The 15,480-nt window shown below is 45.3% G+C and overlaps 2 protein-coding genes across 2 annotated transcripts in view; one reads left to right on the top strand and one right to left on the bottom strand.

Moving 5' to 3' along the window:
• Positions 1–1,197: 1,197 nt before the first annotated feature.
• On the top strand, positions 1,198–2,197 carry sft2d3 (SFT2 domain containing 3). Its single transcript, XM_064943088.1, has one exon. The coding sequence runs from the start codon at positions 1,270–1,272 to the stop codon at positions 1,942–1,944; it is 675 nt and encodes a 224-aa protein (XP_064799160.1). The 5' UTR covers positions 1,198–1,269; the 3' UTR covers positions 1,945–2,197.
• Positions 2,198–2,725: 528 nt separating this feature from the next.
• Positions 2,726–15,480, bottom strand: part of wdr33 (WD repeat domain 33) — a 41,228-nt gene continuing 28,473 nt past the window's right edge. Inside the window, 10 exon segments of the mRNA XM_064943077.1 lie at positions 2,726–4,163; positions 4,894–5,094; positions 5,739–5,899; positions 7,611–7,914; positions 7,917–7,931; positions 12,475–12,535; positions 12,860–13,630; positions 14,440–14,550; positions 14,694–14,833; positions 15,046–15,132. Of these exon segments, the coding sequence (XP_064799149.1) occupies positions 4,051–4,163; positions 4,894–5,094; positions 5,739–5,899; positions 7,611–7,914; positions 7,917–7,931; positions 12,475–12,535; positions 12,860–13,630; positions 14,440–14,550; positions 14,694–14,833; positions 15,046–15,132 (1,964 nt within the window). The 3' untranslated portion in view covers positions 2,726–4,050.

The raw sequence follows: 15,480 nt of genomic DNA, 5'->3' as shown, positions 1-15,480 counted from the left end.
ATGTCAATATAGTCTCGCTATTGTTATTTTACTGCTGCTCTTCAATTATTTGTTACTATTATTTCTTATTCTTATCCATATTTTTTTTTAACTGCATTGTTGGTTAGGGGCTCATAAGTAAACATTTCACTGTAAGATGTACAACTGTTGTATTCGGCACATGTGACTAATACAATTTGATTTGATTTAAATGTGACCAATAAAAATTGATTTGAGAGAATTCCAAGAGTGTGCAATGCTGTCATCAAGGTGGCTACTTTCAAGAATCTCAAATACAAAAATATATATTTGATTTGTTTAACACTATATTGGTTACTAACTGATTCCATATGTGTTATTTCATAGTTTTGATATCTTCACTATTATTCAACAATGTATAAAATTGTGAAGATAAAGAAAAACCCTGGAATGAGTATGTGTGTCTAAACGTTGGTACTGTTTATGTTTAAGAAATTGCCATGGCGGTGCAATTTAGAAGTAGCACAAAAACCCGCAACTAGCGACCAATACATTTTCACCCCCGACATCGTTTTCAAAGTTGCCCAATTTCAGGAAAGCTGCAGACATGACAACCCTGAGTGTGGATTGAATTGGGACAATTGCATAATACATACCATACGGCAACTTGATTACGCAAAATGTGTGCACGCTGTGTCTCTCTGAGGGAAATGAATGGCGTTTTTGTATGTGTTTTGGATAAACACAGAGAATAAGTTATGTGGTAATAACATGCTTAGGATATCTTACACGTTTTGTTCTAAGACATCATATTCATCAGCTAACGTCACTTATTGTGAATTTTGACGTATGTATGTAATAATAAAATAAAACTAATCACAAAGCTTCATAATTCATTAAGGTCATGTTAACTGACTTATGTCAGAAAAAACGCATTGGATGTCCTAAGCCTGTGTTAACCTCAAACCTTATTTTCAGTGGGTATTGCAAAACCCTATTCTTTCCCAAAAGGGATGGCTGAACGAACCAGAGCGAACTCATTTCCGGGGTTTAGGACTACAACTATAGTGAAAAAAAGATATAGTGGTGTCTGAAGCATAATTCTAATTGTTTCGTAAATTCCTTCTTGTGTTTGAATATGAGAACAATACAAATTGACATTGATTAAAATGTAATATTTTTAATGAGTTATCCACAATGTAAACGTAAGGTCTCCTCGTCATACTAGCGTGACGTCATCATTTGTGCTGCAGGCAGAATACTCAGTCGCACATAAAGGAAATTTGTCAACATACAAGTCGACGAGAAGTTATGGCGGAATTAAATCGAAGTCTTCAAGAATATCTGGCCCAGTCTAAAGGTGGTGCCAAGACGATATCTCAGTCCAGCTCAAGTACGACCATAGATATCGAATCCACTTCGGTAGCTGGGAGCTGGTTCGGTAGCTGGTCGAGCCCGTTCTCTGGTTCCAGCAGTCGCGGCGGAGGTTCGACAGGCCAAGGGTTAGGCAGCGGCTATTCCTGGCCGTGGTCTACGGAGCCAGACCCATGTCTTCCGGGAATGAGTCGCTCGCAACGACTGGTCGCTTTCGGAGTGTGTATTGCGTTCTCAGCGTTGTGCTTTGGACTGTCCGCCCTGTACGCACCCTTGTTGCTGTTGTATGCGCGCAAATTTGCCCTTCTCTGGTCTCTCGGCTCTCTTTTCGCGATTCTGGGAGCAGCGATACTGCGGGGACCCAGCAAGCTTATAGCGAGGCCGACTCCCAGCGCGTTGGTGTATCTGTGCTCTATTGGAGGTACACTTTATGCAGCGCTCAGCCTTCACAGCACCATACTCACCGCCGTCGGAGCCATTGTCCAGGTTGCCGTAATCGTTGGGTACATCGTCTCTTTGCTGCCGGGCGGTAGCGCAGGAATTCGATTCATGGGAGGGATGGCAGTGTCTGCTATCAAAAGGACTGTCACGGGTAAAACGATGCCAATTTAACCACCACTTCAATTAACCCGAACGGACTTTTGCCCTCTTGTGAATAAGATTGAATGACTAGTTTAGAGTGCACTAGCAAAACAATGTCATAATGTGGCCCATGACAATGGTGTTAATTCCTTTTCTCTTGTAATTTACTTCTGATGGACCAACATGCCCAGTAATATATCAGAATAAGACTCAAATGGAACAGACCAGCAGAGAACTATGAAGCCTCATGTCTTTTTTTCAACTAATAAAATGTACAATCTTATCATGGAATGTATTTTCTATCCTGAACCAAGGGATAGAATATTGGCCTAGAGTGGATGAAATACTTTGTGCAGGACCAAGGGAATAGCACCAAAAGTACCAATTCTGCATGCCACGCAAGCTAAATCAAGCGTATTTCTAAAACCGTAGGCTATTTGATAGTCTGTATTCAGGTCTGGCTAGTTTCAAATGCATATTTCCTGTCTTTCCTTGAGGTTTTACTTATCCGAACTTCCTCCTTTAGGTAATCACTTATTGAGAGTATCCAAAAAGGCTATGTATGGTCTTAGGTTCTGATTCAATATAACCCTTCCTTTAGATTGGCAATATGCTTACGAGTCGTGATAATGGTGTCTCAATTAACGGTTAATGTGATGACGTGGGCTCTACGAGCCTGGTTCCATATATGTATGGTCATTGTCACTCCAAACCAGGGAGATGGCAAGACCGGTCTAGGACCAGGCTAAGGGTGTACAAGTACACTCTCCCCACCCCCCTTGTACAAAGAATGAAAGACCAGAAACGAGGGTGACATTTTGCACACATTTCTATTAGTCTCATACAAAAAAATGGACAAAAGCAATATGACAATCTCATGACAAACTGTACATTTAGAAAGAGAGGAAGGCTGCCTCGATATTCAGGGGAGCCCGGCGATGAGACAGTGATTCTTCTTCTCTCCATTATTGGACATTTAAAAATGAACTTAAATAAATGGAGCCGAGGACTTGGGGGGAATAACATATTCAACGCCCTGTTCTGTTTGTTAACTACCAGTGACAAACAGGACTTCTGAGCATCCCAAATAGCACCCTATTCCCTATATAGTGCATTACTTTTGACCATACCCCTATGGGCCATGTTAAAAAGTAGTGCTCCATATAGGGAATAGGGTGCCATTTGGGATGCACCCATATAGCCAAGGACCAAATCCTCTCCTGGAATAATGAATCTTGAAATGTGGGCATTTTCAGTGTGGCGCCACACCCTCTGAACATTTTCAGATATAAATGTAATGTACAAAGTGGACATGGTTCTCTATTCTTCCCAAAACAAACAAAAGTTGTCTGATCTGTACACTGTATTCCTATCTGCAAAGTTCAAGATCCTGGACTCTTTCTATTATGTGTGATTGGTACAGTACATGTAGAAAAGAGAAACTATGGGCAGTTCACATTATCACATGAAGTGTGTCCAGGGGTTTATTCAGGAGGGTGCAGCATTACAAAACATTCAGACAATTCTTTCTAATGCAGAATGAGGAATCCTACCAATACCTGTCTGCAATGTTCTAAACATTGCACCTCCTGAATAAACCCCAGGTTTCTTGCCTGTTATAATGCTTTGTTCAAACCACACTGACAAAAAACATTCTGTTATGTGGCCCATGTCTGAACTTGGAATAGAAACCTTGACCAATCAGTGATTGCTTCAGCTTGCAATATCCACCCTGCGACCAATCAGGATGAGTATGGCAAAGAACCATAGGGCGGAATCTGTCGTTTAAAGGATCCAAATGTAAAGATAGCAACTCGTCCATCTCGTAGTGAGAGACCTGAGGCTTTCGACACATACAGCAATAAAGGCCTTTTCCCACTCCACGAGGCCCCTATACACACAGTAAACAATCCATCCTCCAGCCTTACAATCAGGCCTGAAGAGGTGTAGTCTGAGCCCAGAGATGATCCACTGATCTGGGGGACAGGAGGTGGCGGTAGTGGTTGTGTATCTCTTTTTGGTCCCTGTCCTCTTTGCGGGGGGGTGAATAGGAGAGAAAAGGGGATGGGGAGGTAAGAGAATGGAGGTTTGGTGGGGAGCAGGTAGGTCGATTTGTAGCGAGTTGTTCCTTCAGTCCTACCGGCCACGCCCTCCTCCCCTGGGGGCCCCGCGGGGCGCCCCCCTCCAGCCCCCTCTGCCGCCGCGGGTCGAGGGGCCGTAGCCGCCTTCCTCTCTCTGGGGCGGTCGGCCTGGAGAGAGCAGAGGGAGAAGAGACTGGGGTTGGACTCCGTTCCATTTCAAAATAGGACATAAAACCACTTAACCCTAATACCAACAAAGAATGACATGCAAAGACAGATTATAGAAGTCTCAATACAAAGTATTCAGACGCCTTGACCTTTTCCACATTGTTACGTTAGTCTTATTCTAAAATAGATTTAAATAATACAAACAATCTACACCCAATACACCATAATGATAAAGCAAAAACAGGTTATACATTTTTGCAAAACTATATAAAAACAAGTTCTCATTTACAACTGCGACCTGGCCAAGATAAAGCAAAGCAGTTTGACAAACAACAACACAGAGTTACACATGGAATAAACAAACATACAGTCAATAACACAATAGAAAAGTCTATATACAGGGTGTGCAAATTAAGTAAGATTAGGGAGGTAAAGGCAATAAATAGGCCACAGTGGTGAAATAATTACAATTGAGCAATTAAACACTGAAGTGATAGATGTGCAGAAGATGAATGTGCATAACAAAATGTGGAAAATGTCAAGGGGTCTGAATACTTTCTGAATGCACTGTATACTATAAGAGAAATAAAGGCAAGGTGGGCGAGGCTAGTAGTTGAAAGTCTCCATGACATGACAAGTAATGGATACATGAATCACAGCCTTAGCATCAGTCATTGTCACACAAACACGCACACACAAATACCCTCCCTAACCCCTCTCCCCTGTATACCTGTTGTCCTGTCCTCTACCCCTGCTCCCGGGGAGTCTTGGTCTCCGGTGCCCGGGCCGTCGTGCCACGGGCGTTTGCGTGGGGGCAGCGAGGCCATGTCCATGCCCTGCAGGGAGGAGGAGCGCTCACGGCTGGCAGGGGACGGGCTGTCGTGCAGCGGGCCGTGCTCGGAGCGCTGGCCTTCTCTGTATGCCTCGTGACCTGGGAGCACACAGGCACACAATTACATGAACACAGTAATTTCCCAACAGGATCAAAATGGGGGAGATGTGGATAAAATGAACACTATTACTCACACTACGTGTGGCACTATTTATTTCATAACCTGGCGCTGAGCTGTCAAAATGAACCCCTAAAAAATGAATTCCTTAGTAGTGTCGCACTAAAAATCCTCTGGGGCTGCCATATACATTGATTAGTCCTTTCACTACCTTGAACGTATACATTACGTGGAGTGAGACTGGCTGCTAGCCATGATTTCTGTAAGGGTTAGCCTACTATGTGATTATTTCCTTATGGCTAGCGTTGGGAGCTGTTGGCCTGCCACGCAACCCTGCTTCGATAAGACAGCCCCTTTACCTTGATCTTGCCCGCCCTCCCAGGCCTCCTGACTTCTGCCTCCCTCATAGTGTGGGGGGAACTCATCAGGGGTGGGGAGCAAGCCCTGGCGTCCACCACCACCACCACCTCCTGAGGTAACAACCGAGGGATGAATGAAAGATAGGACCCATAGATTGATGGACAGATACAGACAGACGAGAAAGAGGTAGAGGGAGAACTAGATAAGGACAGAGACAGATAGATCATAAAAGAGGGACCGACAACACAAACTCAGCTGGTCTCACCTCCTCCTCTGGGTGGGCCCCCTCCTCGGGGGGGTCTCCCCCTCCCTCCGTTGTCCCAACCTCCGGCCATCTCATTTGAGGTGTCAAAGTTCTCTTCCTGCCCACCAAAGTCATCAGGGAACCCCCTCCCCCCAGGGCGACCCTGTCCAACCCCTCTGTACCTGCACAGAAAAGAGACGCCGTTTGAGTGGAGATACAGGAGGCCCGTTGAAACATCCAGCTCCACTGTCCATGCTTTACGCTTTCCTTCGAAAAAGGAGAGGTTCACACTTCAGGACACGAAGGCTATAAAACAAATCACATATGATCTCAGCAGTGTGATATGTGATACTGCAACTGCTCGTCAAAATACATGATTCAAAACAGAACCTCAGCTGCTGTCTTTTAGAGGAAACAGCCACTAAGATAACTTGGGCAAATAAAAAGCACTAGACAGCCGACAACGCACCTTTTAGATTCATTTCCCCAGACATTTGATTGCATTCAGGGTGAACCATGCACATGTCGGCTCAAGAGTAAATTACCTTTAAAAGTCTGTTATAATGCACTGCTCTACAATGCGACTTGGATTGAATCCTGGCCTTGGTATGCATAATGTCTGTGTTGTAGTTTTTACAGTGTATTTTGACAGTACGTAGTTAGTAGGAAAGTTGGTCTGCGGGTTAGTCGACGAGTTAGTAGGAAGGCTAGGTTGCCAGTTAGGACAGTTTATGAGTTAGTAGAAAAGCTGGTCGACGAGTTAGTAGGAAGGCTAGGTTGCCAGTTAGGACAGTTTGTGAGTTAGTAGAAAAGCTGGTCGGCGAGTTAGTAGGAAGGCTAGGTTGCCAGTTAGGACAGTTTGTGAGTTAGTAGAAAAGCTGGTCGGCGAGTTAGTAGGAAGGCTAGGTTGCCAGTTAGGACAGTTTGTGAGTTAGTAGAAAAGCTGGTCGGCGAGTTAGTAGGAAGGCTAGGTTGCCAGTTAGGACAGTTTGTGAGTTAGTAGAAAAGCTGGTCGGCGAGTTAGTAGGAAGGCTAGATTGCCAGTTAGGACAGTTTGTGAGTTAGTAGAAAAGCTGGTCGACGAGTTAGTAGGAAGGCTAGGTTGCCAGTTAGGACAGTTTGTGAGTTAGTAGAAAAGCTGGTCGGCGAGTTAGTAGGAAGGCTAGGTTGCCAGTTAGGACAGTTTGTGAGTTAGTAGAAAAGCTGGTCGATGAGTAAGTAGGAAGGCTAGGTTGCCAGTTAGGACAGTTTGTGAGTTAGTAGAAAAGCTGGTTGGCGAGTTAGTAGGAAAGCTAGGTTGCCAGTTAGGACAGTTTGTGAGTTAGTAGAAAAGCTGGTCGGCGAGTTAGTGGGAAGGCTAGGTTGCCAGTTAGGACAGTTTGTGAGTTAGTAGAAAAGCTGGTCGATGAGTAAGTAGGAAACCTCGGTGGTGAGTTGGTAGGTAAATTAGTCAGTGAGTTAGTAGGTGAGTTAGTAGGAAAGTTAGACCCACGTGTCGTCTGAGTCCTGGCCATGCCTTGGTGGAGGCAGTCTGTCTCTCTGCCTCTGGTCAAACTCCTCTCCTGGACTCCCATAACCACCAAACCTGACATGCACACACGCACATAAGCCCATAGTTTGAGCAACCCATAGATCCACTAATATAGTAAGTTAAGGGTCAGAGCAAAGGTAGAGGGGGTTCCCTGATGACGAAGGTTTGGGTTAAGATGAGAATGATGAAAAAGTAGGTGAGAGGTGAGATTTAAGGTGTAGAGGTACAGGTAAACACTATGAGAGCTTAGGTGGGATAAGTATAAAGATGTAGGTTAGAGAGCCGGTAGAGGTGGCGGCACGGACGTAAGTAAAGACAGACGCGAGGTTAAAGGTCACAACCGAAAAGCAAGGTAAGCTCACCTGTCGTCCCTGCGGCCTCGGAACTCTCCCCCATCACGGGGGAATCTTTCCTCAGAAGAGCCCCAGTTTCCCCCATTCCCCCCCCCTCCCCCTTGCCCCCCTCCTCTGTGGCCTCCCTGGTATTCCTGGCTGGACCCTCTCCTCCAGCTCTCCTCTCCCCGTCCGTGGAAGTCCTGGCCACCTTCATTGAAGTCGTTGGATCGGCGCCCCTGCTGAGAGTCTCCCCAGTAAGAACCAGAGCCCTGGTCAGGGCCCCCAGGGCCGCCCTGCCCCTGGCCCCCAGGTGGAGGACCCATGTGGTGGTTGGGGGCCCTCGGGTATCTCCTTGGGAGAATCGGAGACATCAAAATAGAGGGCACATACTGAAATATAAGTCAGACAAAACATATGGCTCTTTCAATGGAGAAAAGCCATTGAGAATGCTTTTTAGGACTAGGCTTAATCTGTGTCTGGGAAACCGTCCCCAAGTGTTTATGCCAGTAAGTACCAACTGTATTTTTTACTACCGTGTATGTATTTGAAAAGTAATCTTCCTTGGTCACTTCAGTAATGTTTACATACCGTTTTACCCACTTTACATGTGCATACTGTATTCTAGTCTTGCCTCTATAACTACTGCTGTACACACCTTTACTATTCATGTACTGTCTTTACGCACCATTATATGTAAACTCAGCAAAAAAAGAAACGTCCTCTCACTGTTATTTTCAGCAAACTTAACATGTGTAAATATGTGTATGAACATAACAAGATTCAACAACTGAGACATAAACTGAAATAGTTCCACAGACATGTGACTAACAGAAATGGAATAATGTGTCCCTGAACAAAGGGGGGGTCAAAATCAAAAGTAACAGTCAGTATCTGGTGTGACCACCAGCTACATTAAGTACTGCCGTGCATCTCCTCCTCATGAACTGCACCAGATTAGACAGTTCTGGCTGTGAGATGTTACCCCAATAGGCAACGATGAGTTTGTGCCCATAGGCAACGATGAGTTTGTGCCCATAGGCAACGGTGAGTATGTGCCCATAGGCAACGGTGAGTTTATGCCTATAGGCAACGGTGAGTTTATGCCTATAGGCAACGGTGAGTTTATGCCCATAGGCGACGTTGTTGCCGGTGATGTCTGGTGAGGACCTGCCTTACAACAGGCCTACAAGCCCTCAGTCCAGGCTCTCTCAGCCTATTGCAGACAGTCTGAGCACTGATGGAGGGATTGTGTGTTCCTGGTGTAACTCGGGCAGTTGTTGCCATCCTGTACCTGTCCCGCAGGTGTGATGTTCGGATGTACCGATCCTGTGCAGGTGTTGTTACACGTGGTCTGCCACTGTCTCCCTGTAGCGCTGTATTAGGCGTCTCACAGTACTGACATTGCAATTTATTGCCCTGGCCACATCTGCAGTCCTCATGCCTTCACGCAGATGAGCAGGGACTCTGGGCATCTTTCGTTTGGTGTTTTTCAGAGTCAGTAGAAAGGCCCCTTTAGTGTCCTATGTTTTCATAACTGTGACCTTAATTGCCTACCGTCTGTAAGCTGGTAGTGTCTTAACGACCGTTCCACAGGTGCATGTTCATTAATTGTTTATGGTTCATTGAACAAGCATGGGAAACCTGCCTAGAAGGCCAGTATCCTGGAGTTGCCTCTTCACTGTTGACATTGAGACTGGTGTTTTGCGGGTACTATTTAATGAAGCTGCCAGTTGAGGACTAGTGAGGTGTTTCTCAAACTAGACACTCCAATGTACTTGTCCTCTTGCTCTGTTGTGGACCGGGGCCTCCCACTCTTTCTATTCTGGTTAGAGCCAGTTTGCGCTGTTCTGTGAAGGGAGTAGTACACAGTGTTGTTTCCAGCTACAATAGTCATTTACAACATTAACAATGTCTACACTGTCTTTCTGATCAATTTGATGTTATTTTAAATGGACAAAAAAAATAGAAAATTACATTTCTAAGTGACCCCAAACTTTTGAACGGTGGTGTATATATATATACACATATTCACACACACGCCACATACTTCTGCCTCTACTCTTCTGTGAAAGCTTTCCACATTGCTGCGGGGACGTGCTTCCATTCAAGACCATTAGTGAGGTTGGGCAATAATGTTGGGCAATTAGGCCTGGCTCGCAGTCAGCATTCCAATTCATCCCCAAAGGTGTTTGATGGGAGTTGAGGTCAGGGCTCTGTGCAGGCCATTCAAGTTCTTCCACACCGATCTCGACAAACCATTTCTGTATGGACCTCACTTTTTTCAATGGGGCATTGTCATGCTGAAACAGGAAAGGGCCTTCCCCAAAACTGTCATTGCATGCTAATTTCCCTTCACTGAAACTAAGGGGCCTAGTTCGAACCATGAAAAAACACCCCCAGAACATTATTCTTCCACCAACAAACTTTAAAGTTGGAACTATGCATTGGGGCAGGTAGCGTTCTCCTGATATCTGCCAAACCCAGATTTGTCCGTGGGACCGTCAGATGGTGAAGCGTGATTCATCACTCCAGAAAGCATTTCCACTGCTCCAGAGCCGACGCTTGGCATTGTGCATCGTGATCTTAGGCTTGGCCATGGAAACCCATTTCATGAAGCTCACAAAGAACAGTTCTTGTGCTGATGTTGCTTCCAGGGGCAGTTTGGAAATTGGTAGTGAGTGTTGCAACTGAGGAGAGGCAATTTTTACATGCTACAGCACACGGTGTTCCTGTTTTGTCAGCTTGTGTGACTAGACCACTTCACGGCTGAACCATTGTTGCGCCTAAACGTTTCCACTTCACAATAACAGTACTTACACTTGACCCGGGCAGCTCTAGCAGGTCAGAAATTTGACATACTGACTGGTGGCAAATTGACGCTGGCCCGGTGAATGTCACTGAGCTCTTCGGTACGGGCCATTCTACTGCCAATGTTTTTCTATGGAGATTGCATGGCTGTGAACTGGATTTTATAAACCTGCCAGCAACGGGTGTGGCTGAAATAGCCAAATCCATTAATTTCAAGGGTTGTCCAAATACCTTTGGCCATGTAGTGTATTTTGTTCCGGTCTCTGACATTGCGCGTTCTGATATTTCTTCATTTCAGATGTTTTTTTCTGGATTATGTGTATAGTGCCTTGCGAAAGTATTCGGCCCCCTTGAACTTTGCGACCTTTTGCCACATTTCAGGCTTCAAACATAAAGATATAAAACTGTATTTTTTTTTGTGAAGAATCAACAACAAGTGGGACACAATCATGAAGTGGAACAACATTTATTGGATATTTCAAACTTTTTTAACAAATCAAAAACTGAAAAATTGGGCGTGCAAAATTATTCAGCCCCTTTACTTTCAGTGCAGCAAACTCTCTCCAGAAGTTCAGTGAGGATCTCTGAATGATCCAATGTTGACCTAAATGACTAATGATGATAAATACAATCCACCTGTGTGTAATCAAGTCTCCGTATAAATGCACCTGCACTGTGATAGTCTCAGAGGTCCGTTAAAAGCGCAGAGAGCATCATGAAGAACAAGGAACACACCAGGCAGGTCTGAGATACTGTTGTGAAGACGTTTAAAGCGGTTTGGATACAAAAATATTTCCCAAGCTTTAAACATCCCAAGGAGCACTGTGCAAGCGATAATATTGAAATGGAAGGAGTATCAGACCACTGCAAATCTACCAAGACCTGGCCGTCCCTCTAAACTTTCAGCTCATACAAGGAGAAGACTGATCAGAGATGCAGCCAAGAGGCCCATGATCACTCTGGATGAACTGCAGAGATCTACAGCTGAGGTGGGAGACTCTGTCCATAAGACAACAATCAGTCGTATTTTGCACAAACCTTTATTGAAGAGTGGCAAGAAGTAAGCCATTTCTTAAAGATATCCATAAAAAGTGTCGTTTAAAGTTTGCCACAAGCCACCTGGGAGACATACCAAACATGTGGAAGAAGGTGCTCTGGACAGATGAAACTTTTTGGCAACAATGCAAAACGTTATGTTTGGCGTAAAAGCAACGCAGCTCATCACCCTGACCACACCATCCCCACTGTCAAACATGGTGGTGGCAGCATCATGGTTTGGGCCTGCTTTTCTTCAGCAGGGACAGGGAAGATGGTTATAATTGATGGGAAGATGGATGGAGCCAAATACAGGACCATTCTGGAAGAAAACCTGATGGAGTCTGCAAAAGACCTGAGACTGGGACGGAGATTTGTCTTCCAACAAGACAATGATCCAAAACATAAAGCAAAATCTACAATGGAATGGTTCAAAAATAAACATATCCAGGTGTTAGAATGGCCAAGTCAAAGTCCAGACCTGAATCCAATCGAGAATCTGTGGAAAGAACTGAAAACTGCTGTTCACAAATGCTCTCCATCCAACCTCACTGAGCTCGAGCTGTTTTGCAAGGAGGAATGGGAAAAAATTTCAGTCTCTCGATGTGCAAAACTGATAGAGACATACCCCAAGCGACTTACAGCTGTAATCGCAGCAAAAGGTGGCGCTACAAAGTATTAACTTAAGGGGGCTGAATAATTTTGCACGCCCAATTTTTCAGTTTTTGATTTGTTAAAAAAGTTTGAAATATCCAATAAATGTCGTTCCACTTCATGATTGTGTCCCACTTGTTGTTGATTCTTCACAAAAAAATAGTTGTATATCTTTATGTTTGAAGCCTGAAATGTGGCAAAAGTTCTCAAAGTTCAAGGGGGCCGAATACTTTCGCAAGGCACTGTATATAGTTAATTTTTTTACTGCTAGGTATTACTGCACTGTTGAAGATAGAAACACAAGCATTTCACTGCAACTGCGATAACATCTGCAAATCTGTGTAAGCGACCAAAAAACGTTATCTTAGACTCGTGAGAATTTGTGTTCACCTACCTTTGCCATTGGGTCCTTGCTGTCCCATCCCATGCATCATGGGGCCAGTGTTTTGTCCAACCTGTGTGAAGTGGTGTTTTTAGGATTTGAGACTTTTTGTAAACAACACAAAGAGGCGTTTCAGTAAGCATTGAATTTAACCATCTTGGATCATTTCATGTTGCACACTAACAGCCCCACTGCTTAAATATTGAATTTGAACTCAATGTAGCTAGCAAGTTGGCTAACCAACAAGACAATGTTGCTACAATTTCCACCACTGAACTACCCACCCCAGATTAACCTCTTTAGATTCAACAAAAGCTCTTGCCACATTCTTATGAAATGAGCCTACCTTCACATTTCTGACATTTATTTTGTTTTAAAGCTAGTTTGACAATCTCACCTGGTGCTGCATGTAGGATGGAGGCCCCTGCATGTTGCCTGGTGGGCCCTGCATATTGCCTGGGGGTCCTTGCATGTTTCCAGGAGGTCCCTGCATGTTCCCGGGGGGTCCCTGCATGTTACCCGGTGGGGGCCCGTGCATCCCACCTGGGGGTGGCCCCTGCATGTTGCCCATCCCATGCATGCCCCCCATGCCTGGCATGTTGCCGTGTGTCCTGGGAGGGTTCTGCATGGGAGGCCCCATTCCCACCCCGCCCTGCATGGGTCCCTGTGGGCCCATCATATTCCCCTGAGGGGGCATCATGCCCCCCTGTGGTGGAGGCCCCTGGCCTCGAGGAGGGGGCCCCATCATTCCTCCCGGTGGGGGGCCCTGCATGTTTCCGGGGGGGCCCTGCATCCCTCTGGGTCCGGGAGGCATGCCGTGAGGCCCCTGGGGGCCCATGTTTCTGTGGGGGCCGGGGTGCCTCTGCATGCCTTGGGGCCCATGGAGGTCAGGGGGACCCATCATGCCCTGAGGAGGCCCCTGGTGGTGCTGGGACCCTGGAGGGGGGCCCATCTGGCCCGGACGCATGAACGGAGCCTGCATGACGCCAGGGCCCATGGGGGGCCCCATGTTGTGGGGCATCTGCTGAGGGGGCATGGACTGGGGGAAGCCCTGAGGAGGTGGGGGCATGGTTCCTCCCTGGCCAGGGAAAGGTGGCATGGGTCCTTGTGGACCTCCTGGGGGAGGCATGTTCCCGTCCATCTGATTCATACGGTCCATCTTCATTTGCTGGGGAAAATGATTCATACCTGATTCAGCGTATCATTTAAAAGGATAGTTCACGTTAAATCTATATCTGAGAAAAATTACACTTCCCTTCAGTTGTGTCTCTCTGAAGGACCATGTTGAAATAACCCATAATAATCTATTCTATTATTATTTCTAATAATCTATTATTTTCGTCAGATTTCATGAATGTAAACAGCCGAGGTGGAACATCCTCAAGAACACCAGCGTCGATACTCGCAAGAACCTGTCCATGTTTTCTTTCCCACGAGAATGTTATTTTTGCAATGAAATTTAAAAAATGTAATGCTCTGATACTTCCTATGCTCACGGGTCAGTTTTGTTCACATCTGAAAAGCAATACAGGTTTAAGAGCCTGCAGATGCTCTGTGCTGTGGCTACGTGAGGACATAATTCCAGTTCCAAATTCTAGCAATTAATTCAGCACGTAAAAAAATCCCTGCTACCTCCAACTATCAGACTTAGTTTGAAGTATTTTTTAGGGAGTTTCGGCTTGTAGTGCAGCTCTGCTAACATCGGTCCGGCCGTTTCCGTTCATGAAATCTGACAATGGTAGCCTGAAGTAAATAATGGATTATTGTGGATTTTGTCACCATGGCCCTTCAGACACAACTCAAGTTAAGGCCCAAATATAGACTTTGCATGAACTATCCTTTTAATCTGAAACAAATGCCTGTAGCTGCACTGCAGGGCTAGGTTTGTTGACCTTTGACCTAAAATGCATTTCTCTTGCACATTTTTGTCACTGACAATTTTATCACATTTTTTTGTTGTTTCAGAGGACCTCTCACCTCTAGCATCATCGGGTTGGTGTTTGTCTTCCCATCCATTTTCTTCTCATCCATCCTTTCTTTCTTCTCTCCTCCCGGTGGCACGAGAGGCACCTTATTGTCTGCCCAGGCCTGAAGGAAGGAAAGGCGGAGGAGACAAAGGAAGGGAGAAAGAGTGAGAAATGTCAGAGCAAATACTCAAATTTACTCACAACAGACCCGCCGTGCTTCTTAGTCTTGATTCACTTTGTATGCAAGAAGCAAGAAAAAGTTACCTGTTGGAATTGGGCAGGGATGGGTTTGGCGTAGGGGACCTTCTTCTGTGGCACCTTCTTCTGGTCTTTCTGTAAAATCTCCTCAATCCCCCAATCCAGACCTGGGATGCTCATCTCCTCCTCGGCTGCAGTCTCTTTATCTTGAGAAAACAACATTACCCATAGTCCACCAATCTACCACTCCAACCTTGCTGGAAATGTATAGACTGTGTAAATCACAGCCCATTGCTGCAACCTTATTAGAGCTAATTCAACTGCAAAATTAAACCTCAACCCCCCCACCCCCAAACCATCTCTTTGACTTAGATGAGACAAAGATTTGTTTGAGAAGTGTTAATGTGTGTGTCCTCACCGCTTGCCTCTTGTTCCATGGCAGCTTTGAGCTGATCGGGGATCCCCATGCCAGGAATGGCAGCTAAGCTGTTTGGCTCCATGTCATCTGGAAAACAAACAGACCCAGAACCACAAGTCAAATGGTGACATCATGTAACCTTGACCGGACACGTGTCTGGCTGCAGTTAAAAAAACATATTTTCTACAGTACTTCAAACACCCACTATAGAAAACATTCTTTCAGGTGATCAACGTGTGTTTACCAAATTCTGCCAAATATTTCTGTTTTTAACTAGATAGTTCAGTTCTTCAGTTTGTTATTGAGGGTGAATACAAGGCTTTCCAATTGATAGCTATACATTTCTTTGCAGCAATAAGACCTAGCTTACAGAACTTTGGAGACACAATGAAATGACAGCACATACTGTACATTATCCCAAAATGACCATGCAAT

This window comes from Oncorhynchus masou, chromosome 3, assembly GCF_036934945.1.
Source record: "Oncorhynchus masou masou isolate Uvic2021 chromosome 3, UVic_Omas_1.1, whole genome shotgun sequence".
NCBI lineage: Eukaryota > Metazoa > Chordata > Actinopteri > Salmoniformes > Salmonidae > Oncorhynchus > Oncorhynchus masou.
Note: the sequence above shows the minus strand (reverse complement) of the source record. Positions and strands in the feature narration are given on the sequence as shown.